Here is a 25683-nt window from a genome sequence, read left to right on the forward strand (position 1 = left end):
ATAACACCTTTCCCAGTCTTTGCAGATTGACCTGCACAAGTGCTCTCTTCAGGGCTTACCATACAGTGAGTTGAAAGAATAGCTCCAGACGAAAGCATAGAGGCCTCCCTGGCCCTTTTTTATTCATGCTTCTTATCTTGGGCATGGGCCTTAGGAATTCCCCAGTTTACACAATTCTGAATATCCCCTCTTCCTTAAGAAACAGGTCCTGGTCACTGTACTGAATGTCCCACAGCCAACAACTCCTTGCTCTGGGAACGCTGACTTGATTGCTCTTCCACAGTGCCACGTAGCAGAGCTCTGAGGGCTGTCTTCTATAGGCAGGGCATGTTCTGGGTGGCAAGTCCCTCAGGCCACCACCACCCAGAGTGGGCCAGACATGCATACTTCCAGTATGTATCCACGGGTTATCCACTCCCTCTGGAACTGGGATCAGGGATCTGCAATGGGAGTGTGGACTGGCTCCACTCTGAGCTGGTGAGGGTGAAGGAGGCGCCAGTCAGGGAACACAAGAGCCTACTGCTTTTAAGTAGCCTTTTCTTGATTTGGTGCCCACCTTGTTACCACAGTACTGGAGTTTAAAAAAGATGTTTCTTCCAGTTCTTGCTGGTTGTTCCAAGCTTCTGTGGGGGTACAGACTCCTGAAGCATCTCGCTCAGCCATCTTGACTGGGGCAAGGATTTTTTCTATGCAGTGTTTCATTCCAGTCAACATTATTAAGAAAAATAAATTTTACTCTGATTTTACAGATGAAGATCAAAGTATTAAATGACTCCACAAAGAAGTACAATTTTAGGGCAAATTCTCAGTAACTTTATGTCGGTCTTCCCAAGTGAAAAGAAGTCCCAGAACTAGTAAATGACAGAGCTAGGAATTGGAACTATGCCTTTTAACCAAGTCCCTTGTTTATAACAAATCAACACCTCATTTACAGTTTTCCCTAAACAGTCCCCTAGAACTATTTATATTGTAATAGAAAATGCAATAGTTCAAGGACAAACCTGGGCCACAGCTTGTAAGGGGGCGATCAAACTGCTATATTTAATCTGAATGTCAGGAAGGTCTCCATGACGATAACTTCTGTACAAAATGACCTGGGCATCATGCTTCATTTTTAACTCACTATTCATTTCCTATAAAAATTAGAACCAAAAAAAGGAAAAGCAGAGTTTGTACTTAAGAAAATCAGTACATGGGATATGAAATAGTCAGAATTCATCTTATAACAAGGGATTATCAGAAAAGAGAAATTACAACTGGTGAAATGAAGATAATTTTTATTCAAACGGTGTCATTGCTATATTTTATGAGTCTACGGCAAAAGATAAATCCAAAATAAAATTACTATGGCAGATGAATACAGAAAAATTATTTACATATATATTTCAAAGTAATTTTAAGATTCTTGCATTAGAGAATTTGAGTTAGATCTTTTTAAAAAGAGAAATCGGGGGGCTATTGCTCCCTCTTAATAGCTTTGCATGATTCTTGGAGTAGACCTTGGCTCCATGTCATGGACTGTGGCTCCCCCATCCTCACCCCACTACCCTTCTGCTCTGCTCTCCCTGCTCCAGTCAGGCTTGCCTCTGCCTGTTCCACACAGCATCGCCCAGACTTCCCATTCAGGGCTCCTTGCACTTGCTCAGCCTTTTATCTCAAATGTCTTCCTCCAGCTTTTTGTTCATCACTCAGTTCCCATTTCAAATATGATTTCTTCAGAGAGAGTTTCTCTCACTTTTTTTCACATAAGTCTTTCCAGACAGTGATCACTTGGTTTATTATTGACAGAGCATATGCTACGATCTGACATCACCTGTGGTTTGTTGCCTTACCCACTAGAGAGTAAGTGGGCTTATCTAAGTTCTGTCTATACCGCAAGCACCTAGCGTAGTTCTTGGCATGGAGCACAAGCTCCTTAAGTATTTGTTCGACAAACAAGAGCACCAATACATATCCTTTTCATGCCTGATTACCTCTATGCCATTCTTAATTAGTGATCAAACATGTTAAATTTGCATTTCTCCTGTCAGAGGGAAGGCACTGCCTCACATGGAAGTCTACTCTGTTTGGACAGCTGTAATTGTTAAAAGGTCCTTCTTCATAACATACGAAAATGTCTTTCTATACTTTTTATCCAAAAACCCTGGTTTTATCTCTTCCTTCTGCTAACCATATTTTGTTACTCCCCTCTAGCACACTTCATTAAGTTTCAAGTTTAATCAGGAGCCCAAAACTACTGCTCTAAGTGGGCAAAACACAATACTCCAGGTGTGGTATATATAACTAGTGAAAGGGAGAGTAGGACAACCTTGATACCATTATGATTTTGGATACTAGTCTTCTGGTTGTGGTTCTAGAAACAAGACTAAGATGAAAAGTATATTTTTCTCTCCACAGACTATACAGTGGAACCACTGTCATAAACGTCATACCTAGATTGGGAAGTTAAATAATTGGCTAAGGATTTTAATTGAATTAGAACAATGACAGTGTTTTTTATTCAAAGTCTATTCTACCGTTCATGAAAATTATGTCATAATTACTGATTTAAAAGCAAAATTGAAGCTATCCCTAAATATGAATTATGTAATTTCCACATTTTGAGAAATGCTTGATTTTTAATTTTGCCATATTTGTACAAGGCCCCCACCCCTTGAATCACCGTTTGTAGTGGACAGCTCTGCACTGTCTGCTCAGCACCATCCACTCCTTTGTCCAGGACCCACCAACCCTTTGCTCTCCACCAGGAGCCTCTAGGAGAGCAGCTGGTTATAATATGGCCTCAGACTTCTAACCACAGCTTTGGTGCAGCACTGGCCCTTGACCCAAGGCAGGTCAATGAATCTCTCTTCAAGGCTTTGAACTTCAGATAGGGAGATGGGTCAAACCCTTACTAGTGGTTCAAGTTCTAAGGTATGAAATTTGGGAATTACTGGTAGGCATGTTTACTCCACATGGGGAAAGGTAATCAGTAAAATGAAGATGAACTGCAATGAGAAGAAAAGATTCAGGTAGATGGCACACAAATGCCTCAATCCAAGACTTCTGATCACATCACTGAGTAATGAAGACCCTGTACACTTAGGCCAGTTACAAGAGATTTTAGCTCTCAAATAATTTTAATTAATACACTGCTGCTGCTATGATTGTGGTTTACATACCTTTATTGGAGCCAATTCCTAAATGGTATATATCCTGTGACATATAACAAATATTTCTGACCAATTAAATTTTTGATCAAGATACAAACCTTCTCACGTTTTTGTTCAACCACACCTTTTCTTGCATAAATCAAACTGAGCTTTTCTTGGTCCTTTAAAAATCGTCTACGTAATCTTAATATTTCTGCCCGATCAGCTGTACCTAAAAAACATAAAGTGGGGGGTTCAATTAAAAATGGCTGATTCAGCACATGCAGTTAACCTGACTTCCTTTCCAGAAGCACCTAAAATAAGAATGACATTTATTCAGGCATACCTCATTTAATTGTGCTTCGCTTTATTGCACTTCACAGATACTGGGTTTTTGTTTTGTTTTTTAACAAATTGAACGTTTGTGGCACCCTGTGCCAAGCAAGTCTATCAGTATCATTTTTCCAACAGCATGTGCTCACTTTTTGTCTCTGTGTTACATTTTGGTAATTCTCTCAATATTTTAATCTTTTTCCCTATTATATCTGTGAGGGTGATCTGTGATCAATGATCTTTGATGTTACCAATGTAACTGTTTTGGGGCACCTTGAACCATGCCCACATAAAACAACGATCTTAACTGGTAAGTGTTCTGACTGCTCTATCGAGCAGCAATTCCCACAATATTGAAATGAGGCCAGTTAATAACCCTACAATGGTCTCTAAGTTTTCAAGTAATTGTAAGAGTCTCACACTGGTCTCTTAATCAAAGGCTAGAAGTGATTAAGTTTAGGGAGGAAGGCATGTTGAAAGCTAGGATAGGCTGAAAGGTAGGCCTTTTGCACTAAGCAGTTAGAAACGTTGTGAATGCAAAGGAAATGTTCTTGAAGGAAATTAAAAGTGCTACTCCAAGGAACACACTGATAAGAAAGAGAAACGGCCTTATTGCTCATATGGAGCAAGTTTTAGTGGTCTGGCTAGAAGATCAAAGCAGCCACGACATTCCCTTAAGCCAAAGCTTAATCCAGAGCAAGGCCCTAACTCTATTCAGTTCTATGAAGGCTGAGAAAGGTGAGGAAGCTGGAGAAATGTTTGGAGCTGGTAGAGGTTGGTTTATAAGGTTTAAGGAAAGAGTCCATCTCCATAACAAAAAAGTGCAAGGTCAAGTGACAAGTGCTGATACAGAAGCTGCAGCAAGTTATCCAAAAGGTCTAACGAAGGTATTGATGAAGGTGGCTACACTAAACAACAGATATTCAATGTAGATGAAACAGCCTTACATTAGAAGAAGATGCTGTCTAGGACTTTTTCAGCTAGAGAGAAGCCAATGCCTGGATTCTAAGCTTCAAAGAACAGGCTGACCGTCTTGTTAGGGGCTAAAGCAGCTGGTGACTTTAAGTTGAAGCTGGTGCTCATTTACAATTCAAAAACTGTTGAGTCCTTAAGAATTATGTAAATCTACTCTGCCTGTGCTCTATAAATGGAACAACAAAGTCTGGATGACAGTACATCTGCTTATAACATAGTTTGCTGAATATTTTAAGTACATTATTGAGATCTCCTGCTCAGAAAAAGAAATTCCTTTGAAAATATTATTGCTCACTGACAATGTAATTGGTCTGCCAAGAGCTCTGATGGAGATGTACAATGAAATTACATACATATCCCCAAGAAGACAGTATTTGAAATATTCTAAACCTAAAGAGCTACATGGGGAGGTTCAAGTATATTCATCAAATTCAATGGATTGCTATTTAATACTCATTTTACTTAATTTTATGGTTGAGTTTATACAAATCCATATATAAAACTTTACTTTTAAGATAAATGGCTTAAAAATAGGTTTTACCTCTTACCATCCTTCATTTCTATACATCATGGGTTCTTAAACCTTTTTGGTTCCACAGACCCCTTTGCCATTCAGGTGAAAACCACAGACCCCTTCTCAGAATGTAGTAGCAGATAGTTTTATGACACTCAACATTGGCATGTCTTTAAACTTTAGGATTATTCAAAATACTTTTTACAACTTTCCCATAATTTCGATACCTGATAAGCTAACATGGTTCAACATCTGTTCAAATGGTCATTTTTGGCAAATATTTAGAAATTTGAGTTTTCCCAGTGTCATAAAACCATTTCCTCCATCCTTACCATCCTTTTTGCAGGTAGTTAGTTATCTACTGCACTCAGAACACACCACATTAAAATAAAAATACTACTAAGTCCACACTATACTATGTATTATTTAATAAATATATCACACCTGCACTGTGTCCCCACAATAACGTTTTTTTGAATTTTCAGTTCCAGCTCACAGATCCCTTGAAATATTTCTAGCCCCCGGAAATCTTTCCATGGAACCCTGGTTAGGAATTCTGGCTAATACATGGGCTCCCAATTCTACCTACATCATTCATGATATTTTCTCACTATAAAAACTGTAGACAGTAAAGTACTGGGCAATAATTTGAACTGTGGACAATAACTGCTGCCATCCTCAGCAATTTCCATTTATCTCTAAGTCACATTCCCATTCAATAAAAACTGACTCACCTACAGCCAACCACTGCAAACACTGGCAAGTTAACTGGACAGCAAAGTGCCCCAAAAGTCTACCTATCTTCACAGCTTAGAGAGGACATCTTATTTAAGGAAAACTGTGCGCACATGTGGGTTTGAGAATGCTCAGGTGTGAAGGGTGAGAGTGGGAACTTATTAGCAATCAGAAAGTGATGTTCACTTTAGGTCTTCTTTTTAAGTTTGGGGCTTAGTCAACATTTACGGAAGGACAGAGAGTTATGCACTCTTGACAGATCCCAGGTTTCAAACCTCCTCATTGGTTTTCCGAGAAGGTATGAAGAGCTAGAGTAGGAGTGAGTTTGTTAGTGCTCACTCAAACTTTGAGGTAAAAAGGTTTACATTTACTCCTTTCTCTTTATTAAATATAGAGACTATTGGCAAGGATTTGTACCTTAAAAATGTGAGAAAGAGATTGGGGTGGAAGAGGAATATTGTGTGTGTGTGTTTTAGTTTCTATCATTAAATAAAAAGCAATTTACCTTTGATCCTAATTATACTTCTTTATCTCTAAAATTATATGTAGGCATTTTCCCAAAGTTCTTTCTTGGGACTTTTTCTCTATATTTTCTTCCTCTGGGCTTTCATTCACCCCCAGAGCTACAATTCTTCTGAAGAGGCAACTTCTATGCTAACTCTTCATCCTGTCTCTCAGGTTCCCAAAGCTGTCCCAGTCTGAGCACTCTGCCAGCACTTTATGCTCCGCCCTTTCTACATCCATCCCTGTAGCCACTGCTGTGGCTTGCCCTTCACCTGTCCAGCCCACCCTAGTAGTTCCTCCAGGTAGCTTCACGTCTTACCGCCTTAACCTTCCGATTACTTTCACTGCACTCCATAGACTGTTCCAGATGATCCTTTCAAGGTCCTCCAGTGCCTGTCTCTGCTCATTCATTATGTGGGCACTTCTAAAGCTCAAAGTCTCACACCACAACCCTCAAACCTATGGTCTCAGCATTATTTACCTTTATTCCTAACATGTCTCTGATATTTAACTGTCATTAAAGATTCGTGGTGCCTCGGCATGGAGTTGACTCGTGATAAATATTAGTTGAATTGATAAGAATCCTTCCTACCTCCCTAACACATTCCACACTTCTCCATCTTTGTCCTTTTTGTCTTCTTCCTTTCCCCTCATCAGAATCTCCCATAGTTCATCTCAAAGCCTACCTCTTCCACAAAGTCTTTCCTGATCCTCTCTCCATTCTCCAACTGGATTTAAACTCTTTGTCTTTTGAGACTTAGTTTACTAATTCTGCTTTGTAAGAGAATCATCAATTTACTGCTTTATCTATTTCTAATGTCCTATAAAGTTACTAAATGAGTGGACAGAGTCCAATTTATTCAATAGTTTTTCTGGGGCACCTAAACTTTGCTTTCAATATGGTAAAGCACCCAGCTGACATTTCCTGAATTAAATTTTAATGGGCTTAAGGACAGGTTACAAGAAAATGTACAGTCAGAAACAAGCTTTCCTTTCTCTAAGCCGCTACATTAATTTAGAAGGTAGGTTATTTTCAACACTGCAACCTTACTTTACCTTTAGCTTTGTTATCCACCTCATCTCCTGGAAGGCGTAGCCTTTTCTCCCCAAAATTAGGTCCCACTGACTTCAAGGATGTTCTTGGTGGCTTTTCCCTTCTCTTTTGGGCAAATAGCAAGGAGGAAGACAAGGAATCGGATGACGATGAGACTGTGTAATCTGCCAATAGGTCAATACTGCTTCCAGTTAGCCAATTAAATGAGCTTCTTCCATCTGCAAACGTGTATAACAGACCACATTACAATATACCTCATCATCACACAGGCTGTCAAGGTCATGCTACAGAACCACTGCACATGGGGCCTGCAGGCTACTGGGGCATATACTTCTTTATCTCTAAAATTATATGTAGGCATTTCCCCAAAATTCTGTTGTGGGACTTTTTGGGGCACAGTGTAGGGGAGAGAAGATGCATGAGCTGCAACGCAGGCAACTCGAGTCCTGTCTTCCTGGTGCAGACGTGGATGAGAACATCGGCTCCTCTCAGCTTCCACATGTTCACTGGAGTAAGTCAGCTCCAGGAGATAGTGACATTATGGCAGGAGATGCTGAATGGAGAGGGCCCTGCCAGTTGCCTAGCTATGCGGACTGAGGCGGGAGGTGTCAGACCCTCAGTGTCATTTGTAAAGTGAGAAGACACTTCCATCAGCCCTGCAGGTTGCTGAGATCTTCATAGCAGTGATATCTATTACAAGGTAGGACTGTCCTTTCTGGTACTAAAATCCTGTTATTTCTAATACCAGTGTCATAAAATTCCCATTATGTTTATTCAAATTAGCCCTACTTTCAGAACTGAGAGAAAATTAAATAAAGAAAAAATTTTGGAGTCTTTAAATAAAATGATTAAGATAGTTTAGTATATATGTTGTACTTTGCTGATAAAACAAAGAATAAACAATTAAGAAAGAACAGTTGAACGAACTGTAAACATGGTAAATGAATTTGGTTCAGTTATACTTTGCTTTTGAGACAAAAGGTTTTAAATTTGGTATACTGAACAGATTTTTCTTGAAGAAAAACCCCCCAAAACATACATGTACTAAAACTTTACCTGGTTTCTCCAGCAGAAGCACTCAGTTTTTCCTTTAATGACACATCTTACTTATGTTTCTTATCACTTTTTGCTAATATTACCTGCCTTCACTTAAAAAATATTTTCTTTAGCAAGCAGAGACTGCATTCCCAAGTCAGGTGCCTTGTGCAGAGGAGGTTGTTTCAGGGTGATTGTTACCTGCATTCTGTGTAGGTGTGAAATCATATTGAACTTGGGTAGCCCTTATTTGTCCAGTCATCAGCCCTCGAGCTGAAAGAGATCCTTCTTGGGTTCGGGTCTGGAGAACACTTTGAGAGACCTGAGTCTCAATAAACATTGGAGTGAGAACAGTACTTCGGAAACGCCAGTCAGAATCAATAGTATATTCCTGCGCGTAAGAAAGTTTCAAATGAAATGTTTCTCCTTTTAGCAATGCTGAAATATTTTTATTTAAAACCCAAAAAGAGCATCAGCGAGTATGTACCATAATTCCATATTCTTCTGTGTGAAGTAGCTAAAGAAGAATTTTTTCAAATTTAAAAGTTTCAACTAAATAATTATTTGCCAATTAGAATAACTAACTACTGTTGGGGGGGAAACCTAAGTATGTTATCCATTTTTACAGTCCTTAATATTCTGCATTAAAAGGCTTTATGTAATACTCAATAATAATACTACAAACACAAATCCAAATGGGACAGGTTAAACGACTCAAATATTTCCTAAATACTCACCATGTGCCAGGCATTATGACAGATGCCAGAGGGGTAGGGGTATTGGTGGAAGCAGACCTGAACTAAGCACCTCTGCTAATATGTAAACCGTTTCAGTTTCTTAATGCTGCTAGAAGGTACAGACTACAGAATAGGCATCTCAGCTAGTGGATGGGAGCAGTGTGGGGTGGGGGTAAGCCAGTGGAAATGCTTCTGGAAGAAATCTGGACGCATTTCAAGAACAATAAAAAAAAACAAAACCAGTTTTAACCCTATTAGAAAATTTTCATTAACTGACAAACAGGGAAAGCTTATAATATTTGTTATTATTGCAGAGACAATACTTCACCTGAAATTTGCACTCTGACAGAGGATGCTCAAACATAGGGTTTGGATAATCTGGACTCAAACTAGTCATTTCAAGTAGAAAATCTGTTGCTAAACTTAAAAAATGCATTTCAGTTTTAGGAGAATATAAAGAATTTAGTGCCAACAGTCGGTCCAAGATATTTGAAGGTAACCTAGTTTCATGACTCCAGAAATTTCGAATAATTAATCTGTAAAGCAGAGAGAAAAAGCATACCGCTTAGACATCAGCAGAGCAGAAAAGAGCAACTGCACATTATACAATGTGAAAGAAAGCCAGGTTTCATCTACAGAAAACTTAGCTAGATTTAAAAATGTACAAAGACTTTCACCTGAATGACACAAAATAACATGCATTGAAGGGGGGAAATATTACAAAAATTTAGCATATTTAACAAGAGGTGAGAAAGTAGGTGATTTTTTTTTTTCATCTCTATTACTCAGAAAGTTTTCAATGATGAGTACATAATATTAGTTATTTACTTTAAAACTGAGAAGACATTTTAAGAAATTTTATATAAACTTTCACTGCTTTGCTAAAACAATTCTTTACAAAAACTACTGTCATAAAATATGCAAAACTTAAATTAGTTAAAAACCAGATTAGGCTTTAAAATTTATGAATGCTTATAAAATCCAAACACTATCATTTTTAAAAGCTTAATGAATTTAAAATTGTAGCAGAACTGAAAAAATTAATATATACAATTATACAAAAAGTTTATTCTGCATCATATAATTAGTATTTCATCAACCACATAAAAGAGTTAGGGCAAGCATTTTCAAGGATAAAAATGATCACTCATATTTGCATATAAAATTAATAGGATGGTTTCCTCCTATTTCTAAAGTTTCAAATATTTCATTCCATATTAATATACAATATCATATATACAATATTAATATGTACAGTATGGTCTCTACTATTTGAATTAAATGGAGAAATATGATTGTCACCACAGATTTTCTTTCCATTTTGAAATACTTTTAACTCACTGCACTAGCAGAAAGCACTTTATCCCTGTCAGTTTGTTAAGTTTGTATTAACTTGTCATGATTTTTAAGTCTTACTCTTAATAATGTGGTTTGAAATACATTTTTACTAAACATTATAAAAATACGAGCAGAGAAAATATGAATACTGCAAACAAACTTCTAAAATTACTAAAAATCACTGGTAAGTTTAGAAGGAAATATCCCTAAAATTTAAGTGTCCTGGTCCAAACATTCCAGGAGGAGCACATACTGAAGTCCATGGTTCTCATCAATCAATCCTTGAATCAGCACATCCTTTGCCAGCTTAAATATTTCCTGGGAATCATCATCTGTTTGACTTTCTGGATCTCTGTTTAAGAAAGATAACAAAATGACAAAACATTAATAACCTCTTCTATCGCTACCGCTCAACCCCACAGGACTGTAACTTCCAAAATTACAGAACACCTGAGCCTATGTGCCAGGTTTGACAACCCTTTTCTATGACCCACTGCAGTCAGCGTCATCCCTACCGTGGTCACAGTGGCTTACGCCAAAGGGAAGGAGCAGGTGATGGGGGTAAGACCAAGGCTGCAGACAGACGACAGGCTCTCCAGAAACGCTAAGAGGTTCTAGAAAAGGTCTGCATCCCAGGGGAAGCAGTGAGGTGGCATTTGTGAAGGATGAAAATCATTCAAGCAGATTTCTTTAATCTTTTCAGATCTTAAAGGATAACTATGATAAATTTTATAAGCAGGCTTACCTTAACTCAACCAATTATTTCATTCTTTAATATTCCCTCCCACAAACATAAAAATGAATTAAAAAGTTAAATAAATTTGCTTTAATATACTAATCATATGGTAAAAACACATTTTATAGCTCCACTCTTACTATGTTCAGATTGCTAAAGGTACCTAATGATCCCTAAAAAAAAGTAATATAAAACTTCAATGTATGGCTTACCTGTAATTGTCATGAATCCACATAAGAATATTATACATTTGTTCCCTACATGTTGGAGAAGGATGGGAAATGAATTCTACAACAGGATTCAGAAGTTCCCTGAGTTCCACTGGTTTTAATTTTGCCATCATCTTATAAATTATGTCCAAACACACCTTTTGTCTTTCATCATCTCTATAATATGGAAGATTTTTAAAAACACAAATTTACCTATTTTTTATTATTCTACTTTTAAAAGTATGATAACTTTCTTTACATTTTCCTGTAATTTTTAATTTTGTTATACTAGATAATATTAACATATAGTAAAAAATCATATCATCATTCTTAAAAATAATTATCATGGGTCAGACTATTAAAAATAAACAATTTAATTCAATGTAGTATCTTGGATTGGATCCAGGAGTTGAAAAAAGATATTAGTGAAAAAATTGGTAAGATCTAAGTAAAATCTATAGCTTAGTTAATAGTAGTGCACGAATGTTAATTTTTTAGTTTTGACAAACATATCATGATTATGTAAGCTGAAGAAACCGGGTGAAGGGTATGTGGGAATTCTCTGTACTATCTTTCAATTTTCTCTATATCTAAAATTTTTCCAAAATAATAAGTTTATTAAAATAAAATCTTGATAATGCCAAACAAAATAAGCTAAATATAAAGGATTTCGTGATTTAAAAAAAATGATTTCAAATGCTATTCAGGCCACTTGGTATTTGATATTGTGGTATTAAGTGTAGTTTGGATCCTAAATGAGGCACAAATCTATTTCCTCGATTTGGACATATTTTACTCTTTAAAGCATCCAGCTTAATGTCTTATACATGGTAGATACTCAAATATTTAATGAAGGATATGAAAACAAGATCACATGCATTCTTTCATGCTGGCACTTGAACAATTTATTAATAATTTATCACTATGTAAAACATATGTATATAGATAAAAACTGGAAAAGAGTACAAATAAAAATAACATGTTTAGCAGTTTCTTCTTTTAAAATTTACTTTAGTGCTGCTGTATTGCAATTTTTAAAATAAATCAACATTTTTAAACAAATAATAGAAGGCTCTTACCTAGCAAAACAGGTACAGAAGCCAAAATCATGCATTCTAAATCTGAAAAGATCCTTAGACTTAGAACAAGTCTGAAATACCTGAGGCCCAGAATGTGGCTTTTCCTATATTAGGAACCAGCTCCCACTTTAGGCACACAATTCATTCTTAATGCTTTCTTCACCGTTTCTTTTCAATTCAAACTTACCAAATACAAATTTCATGAAACCTACAAGGTCATTATGAACTCAAGGAGATATGTGAACTAGCTAACATTCTATAAGCAGGGTGAATCAAAGAATGGGGTGGCTCGTCTTTTTACTCACCTGTGTCTCATGACTTGAATGAAGTCCTTACTCTTTAACTTTAAGTAGAGGTCTGTTATTTCCTCTGCGCGATAAAGCACCACCTCCAGACAAAGAGTCTTCATCGTGCCATGGAATTTTGGCAGCAGAAATAATACAGCATTCATAAACCTAAAGACAGATAGGACGACCAGTGAACAGGACAGCCCCAGACCCTCAGCCACAGAACACGGGTCATGACTGACATTCTACCTGTCAGCGAGAGGAGGGAAGCTCTGCGCAGCTTTGTTCAAGCACACAATGAATTTGTCCTCCAACGTATTCTGATGTTGCTTCAACTGTTTTACAATGAGTTCACAAAGGGACTCCTCCAGTATCTGAAATATCAAGTTTCTTTTTCAAATACACAAAGTTGGGGACTTAAGTACTGAAATAGAAGGTTTACCTTGAATGGTTAAGTGCACCTAAGGCAGATGTCCTTGTTACCACCTCTAAGACCTTGACAATGTGAATGATCAGATCAGCAGCATGGGAGGGTCCACCGTTTGCATCACCCACAGAAATACCACCAGGGTCTCCGAGATCCTGGTGCACCTGTGGGCAAGGCCCAGTCTCCTGTGCTGTGTGCTGGGAGCACCAGTTGTGTTTGCACATCAGGAGTAAAGCAACGAACATTAGTGCTTCCTTCTGGCATGGAGCTGCAGCCAATAAATCACTCGAGAAGCTAAAGTTAAATCAGTGATGAAATACTGTTTAAAAGACTCATTTTATGATGCCAATGTTGAGGCCAAAAGTTTTTAATAAATGCAGAGTACCTGCTTTGATTTCTTACGGGATAGAAGAAACACATATGATTCAAGGTTATAATAAAACAAAATTGAAAAAGCGTTTATTTTTAAATTGTATAATGCACTCACATTTTCTTTCTCCGAAACATATCGAAGAATAAGTCCTAGAACTTCTGCTGCTGCGGCATATACCTCTTTATATTTTACAAAAGACATATTATTGACCAAAGTTTGAAAGTACCTACAACAAACAGAGAACATAAATATGTAAAAATAATTCATTCTGTTGACATAATAGAACCATTTTCCTCCTCATCCATATTAATAGTACAGAGAAATTGTAAGAAATAAAACATGATCTAAATTATTTATAAGTGCATATATGAATATGCTAATCAATCACACCAAAAGTTCACTCAAAGGGCTGCTGTATTCACTGTATACAACGAAATATTAAATACAGAGAAAACTGAAGTAAAAAAGCAACAAAGCAATCTCAGATTGCAATTTCTCAACCCCCTTGAAAGACCTTCCACTCTAAGAGAAGGTCCACTAAAATGGTGAGAAGGAAGCAGCCTGCCTCCAATGTGTCCAGCATGACAGGCGCCCATGAGATGACTTTGTGTGGGTGGCACGTCAATCTCTCAGCCCCCAAGAGACGCTGATGAGGAAACCAAACTCAAAAAAGGTAAGGAGTTTGTTCAAAAGTAAAACACTTTCATTTGAGTCTGTGCTGAGCTCTGGCTGTCTTTTTAAGTCCTGGGTTCACCAAGCACCCACAAGCTGGAGAGGAGATGACATGATCATCAACTAAATCAGGTAGAATTTTTCAGAAGCAAATGCAAAAAGTTTGGTAGGGATGTAGTTCAAATCTATAAAGTAACTTTGGTGAAAAATGACTTCAAAATTCTAAATTCGTAGGACAAGGAAGTGCCTTTTTGTGACATTACAAAATTAACTTAGTAAAGCCCCTTCACACCTAACGCCACCCCGACCCTTTCAGAACTGACCATCATCTTTCAGGAGGGGAAATGGGAGAGAATGATGGAGAAAGGTTCACAAGGAGGAGAACAGCTGAGGTCAGAGGTGAGGTCAGGGAATGAACAAGGAGGAAGGTGATGAAGGAAAGCAAAAGAAGTGAAGTGCAATGTCCAGGCATCCTCTGTGTCGAGAGAGGTCCTGTAACAAAGGTCTCACAGAACTAATGGCATTTTCAGGGGCCATTAATGTCAGTTAAGAAAATAAGAAAATATGAAACGTCTCTTACCTGGTAACCCTTATAAGAAACTATTACACTAATTTTTAAAAATTTGCATTACTCATTTGCACCATAGATGATTTTTCTCCAACTTTCTATTAGGTAAAAATATTTTTAACATGGGCTCTGATCCTTAAATTTCTTATATTTAAACCCTACTGCTTTCTATTAATCCAATTCAGGAATATGTCAATCTAAAAAAGAAACAAAATAAAATGCATGATACTTACTTTACACTCTCTATTCCACATTTTGGGTCATAGGGAGGTAAGTTATTAGCCATCACAATTCCTAATAATTGAATTCCTACTGAATTGTCTTTAGAATTAGGATCTTTACTGGAAAACTTCTCAAATATTAACCTGTAACATAAGCACAAAGGAAAAAATACAGTTTGCCATATAGAAAAATTTCTTGAGAAACAGGAAGACAAATATACATATGAAGTTTGTAAAGGTTAATATTTAGGAGAAGAAATACTTTTTCTTCCCATATCTAATACCCTTTTTTTAAAAAAAAGATTTATTTATTTCTCTCCCCTCCCCCCACCACCCCGGTTGTCTGTTCTCTGTGTCTGTTTTTTGCATCTTCTTTGTCTGCTTCTGTTGTTGTCAGCGGCATGGGAATCTGTGTTTCTTTTTTTTTTGTCATGTCACCTTGTTGTGTCAGCTCTCCGTGTGGGTGGTGCCATTCCTGGGCGGGCTGCACTTCCTTTGTGCTGGGTGGCTCTCCTTACGCTTGCACGTGGGGCTCCCCAATGTGGGGACAAACCCTCTGTGGCACGGCACTCCTTGCACGCATCAGCACTGTGCATGGGCCAGCTCCACACGGGTCAAGGAGGCCCAGGGTTTGAACCGTGGACCTCCCATTTGGTAGACAGACGCCCTAACTACTGGGCCAAGTCTGCCACCCTCTAATACCCTTTTTTGCTAACATTTCCTTCTTTGCATTGACATTATTCTAGCCTTGTAAAATAGACAATTATATAATCTCCTATAATCTATTTGCCCAAGGTCTCCCTTAGTCAATTGTAAAACTTGTTGAAAGTTTTAGCTTGTCTCATTCTATTCTGACAGTAACCAAAGAACAGGCTGGCAGTGCCCTGGACCGGGGCAGTCAAAGGGCCAAGTGCACCCCACACTTCAGTGAGGTGCAGTGACGGGGAGACACCGAAGGCAAGCTGAGGGGTAGGGCAGGGCTACCTGGATGTTGCTGTCCCACCCAGAGATGCTTCTAGTGCCACGCCCTGGAGGCTGTCATTTTATCAATAAAAATATTATGTCCTGAGTAGATCCTACTTCAAATATTTTTTTCAGTCTATCATTTTACATAATTAATCACTATTTACAACATGCTGCACTTTAACCTATATTTTTAAATAATACTACAAAACTAGTAAATGTTTACCTGTAAGGGATGGATAAACAATCTTTCCAGCATTCAACAAGAGTTTTTATAATTTCAAGGTTGTGTCTAAACACTGCTCTTTTTTGATGGAAGACATGTTTCATTAGGAAATGAAGCAATCTATTTGCTAACACTTCATCTTTAGGGGTCCCCTGAAAAGATATAGAAATTCTATATTAATATGCAGCTTTCCATTCATTCTGGAAGAGCATTCTTTAAATCAAAGGTCCATTTATAAAGGAAATCTTGCATTCTAACTCAATTTTTTTCAGTGGTTCCTGAGTTACTCTAAACTCATGTTATTTTTCAAGTTATTAAGCAGACTACAAATTATTTCATCGCATTAAAATTAAGAAATCTAAATTTGGCTTACTGCAAAATAAGTGAGATAGGCTGAAAGAGCCACATCCAGACACAAACACATGAAAAAGTATATTATATTTAATAAGGATGATTCCCAGGATAGCCTTACATGAAAACTTTTGTACATTATTAATTCTAAAGTTTTTCCTTGGATGGGCAAAATGCCCCCACATATGAAACTATACAGGTGGATGTCACAAGCTTGATTCGGTACAATAGGGTGTCATTCATCTGACAATCACTTTTTTAAAGCAATGTCTACCATTATGAATCCGAGTCAGTTCTCTGGAAGAAACTGAGTTGGCAAAAAAATGCTCCCAAATCCAGGGACTTTAGTCATAGCACAGACTCTCAAATCTCACATTCAGGGTCTATTAACATTTACTCATAATTCATGATTTTAATATTAATAATTCAGTTATCTAGTTTCCAAGCTCCTAGCAAGTAAAAGCAAGAAATAAAACAAAAGAAAAAATTTTGGCAGCTCAATTATAAAAGCAAAATCAGAAGAATTATCAAAAGCAAAGTAAAGAAAACAAAACGAAAGTGGCACAGACCATTTATTATAGGAACATGAAAGCAACAACAATTAATGCTAAAAATGATGAATATGTCAATCAGGAGGAACTTGAATTGTATATCATATGCTCCATTTAGGATATCAGCAATAGAAGTAATAATACTTCAGAAGTATCTCATTAAAATTACCTACAGGTAAAATTTAACTGAAGATTCATTTCATTTCACTACAATGTTATATATACAATGTTATTTTCCAATGAAAACAAATGCCCTCTGATTCTAAAAGCATAAAACTGATTTTTTTGTGAGCTGTTTGCAAATTAAATATAGACTAGGCTATTCAGTTATAAAATGTTTATACAACCCAGATAGAATTGGAGTAGAAAAGCAATGATGTGGATTAATAATATATTACTGTGAAAATGTAAAAACTCTTACCATAGGAGTAGCTAAGCCTGTCCATGAAAGGACAGTAACCACTATTTCAACCACCATATAGTGAATTCCTTCTCCTCCATTGTTTTCAGAAACAACCAGCTGTAGCAAGGGGCTAAACCAGTGCTTTGCATAAGGGCGAAAGACCTAGAAGAGAATTTGAAAGTCAAATATCAAAGAACTATTTTGAATAACCAAAATCTTAATTCAGAAATATAACCTCTAGTAGCTAAAACTGTATATTATGAGTTGACCTAAATCCAAAATAGCTGTGAATTCCAACAGTTATCCTACTTAACCAAATTAGATTCTCTTGTTGGGCCTCTGAAACCCCATGGAGTAGAAATGGATTTATTTCTTATTTTTTGCTTGAAACCTTTTTGATATAATGATGCTCACAGAGATCAAAATAAAAGGATTCCGTATCACCCCTGAATAATATGCAGCTCTAGAAAACATTTTTATTTTATGCAAATTCAGAAGGCATAGGAAAATGAGAATATAAAAATTAGGTAAGGCACCTGTGGTTACGATTTTTTAATTTCTTCCTATAGTATAGAAGTCGTTCTGTTATAGACTTTGTCTTAGTTTCCCAGATGCTAAAATAAATACCATACAGTGGGTTGGCTTAAATAATGGGAATTTATTGGCTCACAGTTTTGAGGCTAGGAGATGTTCAAATTTGAGGTATCAGTAAAGTGCTGGCTTCTCTACCAAGTCTTGGGCATTCTAGGGCTGGCTGCCAGCTACCCTTGGTCTTTGACTTTTCTGTTACATTGCAATGCACACCATGCTGTCTTTTCCTTTCCCCACTGGGTTCCATAGACTTCTAGCTTCTTCCTGTGGCTCTCTCTCTCTTTCTTTCTGAATTTCATTCTGCTTACAAAGGTCTCCAGTAATCCAGATTAAAGACCAATGTTAACAGGTGGGGCCACACCTTAAATGAAGTAGATCTATCTATAATGGGTCCACGACCATCAGAAAGTGCACCAAGACCAAGAATATGCCCTACCTGAGAGACGAATTCAATTTACTTCAGTTCATCCTCTGGATCCCCAAAAGACATGTTTGTCCCACAGGCAAAAATACATTAATTTCATCACAACATGCTAAAAGCCTTAAGCCATTTAAAAACAACTCTAAATTCAAAGTCTCATCAAAATCAGTTATGGCTGTGGTACATCCTGAGGCAAATGTTCTCTGTCCATGACCTGTGAAATCTAAAAACAAGTTATCTGCTTCCAATACACAATGGTGCAATAGTATAGGTTAAACATTCCCATTCCACAAGGGAGATACCAGAAAAAAAAAAAACAAACAGGGTTTACAGGACCAAAATGAGCCCAAACTCTAGCAAAAGAAACTCCATTAGATTTCAAGGTCTGTGGCTTGATGCTCTGACCACCAGGCCTGGCAGGGCAGGAACCCCACCCATTCCGATCGCTTGTATAGGAGTACTGCTCCCCAGCACTAGGATGGTGGCCAGGCTCTCTGTGAAGCCAGGGCACACACCCCACCCTCCCAAGCAGTGGAATGGGCGCTCTCAGTGAGCAACTGGGCACAGTCTCCACCATCTCTGAGCATTTGGAGCAGTGGCATTCTTCCTGAACAGGCACAAGGCCCTCCCAACTCCAAGTGTTGGGGCAGGTGCATGTCCCCTCCAAGCCCAAGGGGAGCCCTCCCTGTCCACACACATGGCTGGGCTGCTCTCTTGACCGCGGAGATCTCTTTGGTCCAGACCTTTGCCTTCATGGTTCTGCCCTTGAAGTCATTCTTCCTTCGACTTGTCCCTTCTCTGTCCCTTTCAGGCAGCGTTTCTGTTCACAGAAATTTCACAAAAACCTCTTGGTTTTGTCTGAAGTTCAAGGGAGTCTAAATTATCAGACAAAAGAATTTTCTACAGATACTTCCTGGACAACTGCATTGTGAATCCTGATTTCCTCCAGATGCCATCAAGTTAGCACTCAGAAATGAGCCTGAAATCAAGAAACCAAGGACAATCCCAAGAAATCCAGGCCCAATGTGGTAAGTTACACCTCCCTTACATCTCTCGGGTGGGTATTCTCCACTGAAGACTTAGCCCAGCCCTCACTGCCTTCTGGAGACGTAGCCTCTGATGGCCTCCCCACCTTCCCACCTTCCCGCTCGTCCACAACCTACAGTATCGCCTAGAAGGACCTTGCTATCAGGCAAAATTTATTATATCACTCCTCTGCCTAATACCCTTCAGGTACTCCAGAGCCCTCTGAAGGACCCCTAAATACCTGGCTAGCTTATCTGCTGATATGACCTGTGGCCACGCCCTTTGTGCCTCTCCGCCATTGCACCTTATGTTCCACATGGTAATGCAACCACACTCGGCTGCCTCAGGCACTGCCTTTGCTGACACTGTACCTTCCACTTAGAATGTGAATCCCTCCTCCACTCTACTCCTGAATACCATCCCTACCCCCACCAGTAGAAGATACTTCCTACCTGACACTGTACTTCCTCCACACAAAGCGATAAATTCAGGAACTAGCCAAGAGAGAATCAACTATTTGCTATAGAGCTAGCAGAATTATTTTCACCAGTTTTTTGCTGTTGTACTAGTTTGAGTCCTTTGTGGGCGACTGAAAATCCTGTTTTTAAAGTGAACCCATTCCTAGGCCTGTATAGCCATTGCAGATGGGAAATTTTGATTAGATTCAGTTAGGAAACCTTTGATTTGATCACCTTTGATTAGGCTGCTTCAGTTAAAGGCCTCTGTTTAGATTGCAGGACCCAGGGTGGGTCTTAATCCTCTTACTGGAGTCCTTTATAAAGGGAAACAAAGGACAAAGCTGCAGAGACAGAAGAACACAGAAGCTGAGTCAATGGAACACAGAGGGAGCCATTTCAGCCTGAAGCGAAAAAGACAAGGCCCAGAGGAGAAGGAAGAGGTGCCATGTGTCTGGCTGCCCACAGCTGCAGCCTGGGGAGATGGCATCTCTGAGGATGACTTGACCTGGACATTTTCACAACCTCAGAAATGTAAGCTTTTTTTTTTTCTTTTTTAAAGATTTATTTCTCCCCCCTCCCTCCATTGTCTGCTCTGTGTCCATTCACTGTGTGATCTTCTGTATCTGCTTGTATTCCCATCAGGCAGCTCCAGGAACCGATCCTGGGACCTTCCAGAATGGGAGAGAGGTGATCCTTCTCTTGAGCCACCTCAGCTGCCCGGTTGGCTGCGTCTCTTTTTGTTGTGTCATCCTGTTGTGTCAGTTCTCCGCATGGGCCAGCACTCCTGCTTGGGGCAGCACTTCGCGTGGCCCAGCTCGCCACACGGGCCAGCTTGCCTTCACCAGGAGGCCCTGGGTATCGAACCCTGGACCTCCTATATGGTAGATGGGAGCCCAATCACTTGAGCCACATTCACTTCCCAGAAATGTAAACTTTTAACCTAATAAATTCCCATTATAAAAGCAAACCCATTCCTGGTATACTACTTCCAGCAGCTTTTAGCAAACTGAAACAGAAATCAAGAAGGCTGGCAGCCAAAATAAAGTTCTTAACACATGTACTAAGGTCACTCACAACTCGATACAAGATAATATATGTATGTTTTAAAAGAAAATGGAAAAGAAAAAAGAAAATGGTAAAAAAAAGATGATGAACAAGTAAATAAATATGATTAGCTAGTTTATTCATGCAATAAAAATGTCACGCTCTGTTTCTTTACATATTCCTTTACGGAGTGTTTTTTGGTTTGTTTTTGTTTTTTAAGTAGATGCATGTAATTGCAAAGAATTTTTAAAGAAATAATAAATTACTTACTTCTTCTGTGTTAATAACTAGTTTGGCTAGGAAGAGACGGATATTTAATGGTACTGCTGGATTTGCTAGTTTGTCATGAAGAAATTTCATCCAAGGAGGAAGATTTGTTGGCACTGAACCCTGAAATAAAACACTCAAAATTACCTTATAAAGCGGATAAAATAACTTCATACTTTGCTATTATGAGACAGCAATGACAAATAAGACATATACAACACAAAATTATGTTTATTTGATACAGCAGTTTGATATGGCCATGAATTCCAAAACTAGATTATTTTGTAATCTAGTCTGTACCTGGGTGTGATTAAGTTATCACTAGGGCTTTGACTGGGTCACATCATTACGGCGTTGAGTCCCCATCCCTTCGTGAGTGGGGACTCACAGATAAAAGGTATGCCAAAGGACAGAGTTGAGGGTTTTAAATGTTGGAGTTTTGATGCTGGAATTTGATGGAGTTTTGAGTTGGAACCCCGAGAAGTAAGCACACAGAGGAAAGAGAAGCAAGCCCCAGGAAGAGAGAAACCCTGAGCCCAGAAGGAGCCTGAACCCTCACAGACATTGGCAGCCATCTTGCTCCAACACATGAAAATAGACTTTGGTGAGGGAAGTAACTTATACTTTATGGCCTGGTATCTGTAAGCTCCTTCCCCAAATAAATACCCATTACAAAAACCATCTGATTACTGGTATTTTGCATCAGCACTCCTTTGGCTGACTAATATATTTGGAATGGAATTTAGTTTAGCCTTCAAGATTAAAAGTTAATTTTTAATATAATTCTAATGAATAGTATTAAAGGAAATAATATAAAAGTAGTGGGAAACTACCTCTTCCACTTTAGGTATGACCTGATTTCTCTGCATATGCTTAATCAGAGCAGTCATAGTTGTCATACATTCATGTTGATTGAGTTCATCCATCTCTAACTCCAAAGTATCATCTTGAGTCATGGGTTCTTGATGTTGCTAGAAAAAGGAAAGAATTCAAGGGTGTGAAGTGCACTGTTAAAATTTCAGTGTAGGGAAGCAGATTTGGCTCAACAGATAGAGTGTCCACCTACCACATGGGAGGTGCAGGGTTCAAACCCAGGGCCTCCTGACCCGTGTGATGAGCTAACCCATGCGCAGTGCTGATGTGTGCAAGGAGTGCCACACAGGGGTGTCCCCTGCATAGGGGAGCCCCACACGCAAGGAGTGTGCCCCATAAGGAGAGCTGCCCAGCAAAAAAAAAGTACATCCTGCCCAGGAGTGGAGCTGCACATAAGGAGAGCTGATGTAGCAACATGACATAACAAAAAGAGACACAGATTCCTGGTGCCGCTGACAAGAATATAAGCAGACACAGAAGAACACACAGCGAATGGACACAGAGGGCGCAGAAGGGGAGAGAAATAAAGAAAAAATAAATCTTAAAAAAAATTTTTTTCAATGTACATAACATTGACATTTTGAGCAATATAACAAACACTTAAGATGATATTGATAATTAGGTAATAATTTCAAATATAATCTGTACATTTTCTTATTAAACAACTCAAAAAAACAGGACCTTATGTCTTTCATACATTCCAAGTATGCATTTTCACCCTGACCCCTGTCAGTAGCTTCTCTTCTGTGGTCACCTTCAGGTGCTAGCTACACTGCTACACTGACCCTGACCCAGTCCGTGTATCCTCTGTGCAGACATGTGCTGCTTTATACTAATCTTTCAAATAAACATCTTGGAGGTCCCAGAACCATGAACACCTGGAGAGCAAAGGACTCCATGAATCTCAGTTGCCACCATGAAGAAAAACACATAAAATGGAGCTATAAGTATATAATCATATGTTAAGTATTCATCTAATTTTTCTCAGTAATCTGAAAAATATGGTAAGTCCTTCATTTGTTTCTAAATTTTAATAACAAGAAAATACTTTTAATCCATTTTTGAACCTTAAAATACTCTCAGAAAATACTGCAATAATAAGCATTTTACAAGTCTAATGTTGAATCAAGACGTTACATACATATAAAGTAGGTTTAGGGAAGCGGACTTGGCCCAGTGGATGGGGCGTCCGCCTACACCACACGGGAGGTCCGTGATTCAAACACCAGGCCTCCTTGACCCGTGTGGAGCTGACCCATGCACAGTGCTGATGAGCGCAGCGAGTGCCCTGCCACACAGGGGTGTCCCCTGCATAGGGGAGCCCCACGCGCAAGGAGTACGCCCCATAAGGAGAGCCACCCAGCGGGAAATAGTGTGCAGCCTGCCTAAGAATGGCGTCGCACACACACAGAGAGCTGACGGCAACAAGATAACTCAACAAAAAGAAACACAGATTCTCGGTGCCGCTGATAAGGATAGAAGCAGTCACAGAAGAATGCACAGTAAATGGACACAGAGAGCAGACAAATGGGAGGTGGGGGGAGGGAAGAGAAATAAATTTAAAAAAATAAAATAAAATAAAGTAGGTTTATACATATGCAAACACACACAGTGAGTTGAGAAACTTGAGAAATTCTGAGAGGAATTTTTTGAGCGGTTAGAAGTCAACATGGGGACATAAATGCTTGCAAAGACTAAGAGAAAGAGGACTAAACATAAATGCTGTAATCTTGTCTGCCCTGGTGGCAGGAACCATTCCAGAGTGTTACTTCCCAGGGTGGACGGTGTTGAGAAATGTACTTCTCCCACCACCATCATACCCATGCCTCTACTTTCTCTCAGAGGTCAAGGTCATTTCTAAAAATGGAATTTTTAAAAGTGAAAGTAAGTGGTATTATACTAGTAACTGCAGGGTTAAATGAACACTAAGATAATAAATTTTATGCCCCATCAGGCTTATATGAGATAAGAGAAAAGAACATATTCTAAGAGCCATAAAATCAATCAAAGCGATATTTTTCCATATACCTGGTAAGGTATAGTTAATCACTATATTTGACTATATTCAGACCTACACACTAAGTTTTTAGTCAAAATAACTGTATCTCATTATACTGCTCACAAGGACCAGGCACATCTGTAGTAAGAGCCTTAAAACATGCTACCAGACCAAAAAGAGGAAGAGTGAGAATCAAGGTACCCTGATGGCCATGGCCTAGTAATGGGAAGTGTAAGTAACTCAGATGATAAAACACCAAACTCACACTCATTTTATTGTCTAGCTAGATGAACAATACCTCAGTGAAAGAACTAGGGAACGGGCTCTCCTTGAAGCATTCATTAAAAGAGAGAACAAAAAGCACAGTCCAACTCTACTTAGAAACCACACCACTCCTCCCCCTCTACGCTCCCTCCATCGTCAGGAAAACAGCCATGGGGTAGGCTTGAGCTGGGGCAGGAAAGCTACCTGGCAGCACTGGGAGGGTTCAGGGTGGGGTACCTGCCTGCAGACTCAGAGCCCTCACAGAAATTCTTCCCACATGTAGAAATAATTATGGCTACTCTCTGAAGAATACTGATAGAGAACTGGCTCCCCCTGGGAACAGGAGAGCATAGCTGTGACTCTCTTTCTGCAAACTTCAACAATATGGGATATTCTTTTAGTGTGTGAAAATATAATCACCCGTCTCCGAAAATGACCAGTGGTAGATCTGTTGTCTTGGGAACTGTATGAATAGCTCTGAACTCCAGTTGAGAAATCAAACTGACTCATTTCTTCACTCAGGCTACTGTCTCCCAGAAATGACAAGGAAGACAGATAATGGGGTCCGTCTGAAACACAAATAAAAATAAAATACATTTATTCACATAATCAGTAAGAAATATATTATTCTAAGCTCAAGAGATATTTAAATGAAAGGATACTTTTTAAGTGAAGCTTTCATCAATCCTGTGATTTTCAACCCAATATCCAGATGAATAAAGCATACAGGAAATGAGGAAATCATCTCCCTTTGATTTTGTCACTATCAAACACCATAGATTAAAAAATGTTAAGTTAAACGATCCAATTTCTGGAATTTATATGACTAAAAAAATTGGTTTGCATTTAGAGTTTTGCTGATGTCCAATAGTTTGGCCATAAAGTCTAACACAGATGTGAGAAGAAACACTATTGACAAAAATAGCTATTTCAAAATATGGCAGGGATTTATAAAATCGTTCCAAATTGGGAAATGGTGACAAAAGCCATGGAGAAAAATTAAGCAAAATAATTGATGTAAGGAGTGTGGAGGGAGAGAGGGTTAAGATCACAGGGCAGCCTCACTGAGAGGCTGACATGAAATTAAATGTCGTGAGGCGAGGAGCAGATGTACCTCAGTTGTTGTGTACCTGCTTCCTACGTATAAGGTCCTGGGTTCAATCCCTGGTACCTCCTAAAATAAATTCATTCACTCGAATGAACGAATGTCAAGATGCATGCTGATATCTGGGGCCTGAGACAAGGGCAAGTGCAAGTGCCCAGGGCAGAAGTATGCCTGGGGCCTGCAAGGAACAGTCATGGGGGCTGGTATTCCTGG

General features: G+C 38.7%; 1 protein-coding gene across 1 annotated transcript in view; it reads right to left on the reverse strand.

Moving 5' to 3' along the window:
- PRKDC (protein kinase, DNA-activated, catalytic subunit) overlaps positions 1-25683 on the reverse strand; it is a 199218-nt gene that overhangs the window by 57715 nt on the left and 115820 nt on the right. Inside the window, exons 46-61 of the mRNA XM_058275516.2 lie at positions 24786-24934; positions 22063-22200; positions 21233-21352; positions 17441-17584; positions 16118-16269; positions 14941-15072; positions 13582-13693; positions 12917-13041; positions 12686-12835; positions 11305-11478; positions 10610-10708; positions 9347-9554; positions 8483-8672; positions 7249-7464; positions 3251-3363; positions 1002-1133 (exon numbers count right to left, since the gene is read on the reverse strand). Of these exons, the coding sequence (XP_058131499.1) occupies positions 1002-1133; positions 3251-3363; positions 7249-7464; positions 8483-8672; positions 9347-9554; positions 10610-10708; positions 11305-11478; positions 12686-12835; positions 12917-13041; positions 13582-13693; positions 14941-15072; positions 16118-16269; positions 17441-17584; positions 21233-21352; positions 22063-22200; positions 24786-24934 (2354 nt within the window). The remainder of the gene's footprint in view (positions 1-1001; positions 1134-3250; positions 3364-7248; positions 7465-8482; positions 8673-9346; positions 9555-10609; positions 10709-11304; positions 11479-12685; positions 12836-12916; positions 13042-13581; positions 13694-14940; positions 15073-16117; positions 16270-17440; positions 17585-21232; positions 21353-22062; positions 22201-24785; positions 24935-25683) is intronic.

The sequence above is a fragment of the Dasypus novemcinctus genome, chromosome 14, assembly GCF_030445035.2.
Source record: "Dasypus novemcinctus isolate mDasNov1 chromosome 14, mDasNov1.1.hap2, whole genome shotgun sequence".
In the NCBI taxonomy this organism is placed as follows: Eukaryota; Metazoa; Chordata; class Mammalia; order Cingulata; family Dasypodidae; genus Dasypus; species Dasypus novemcinctus.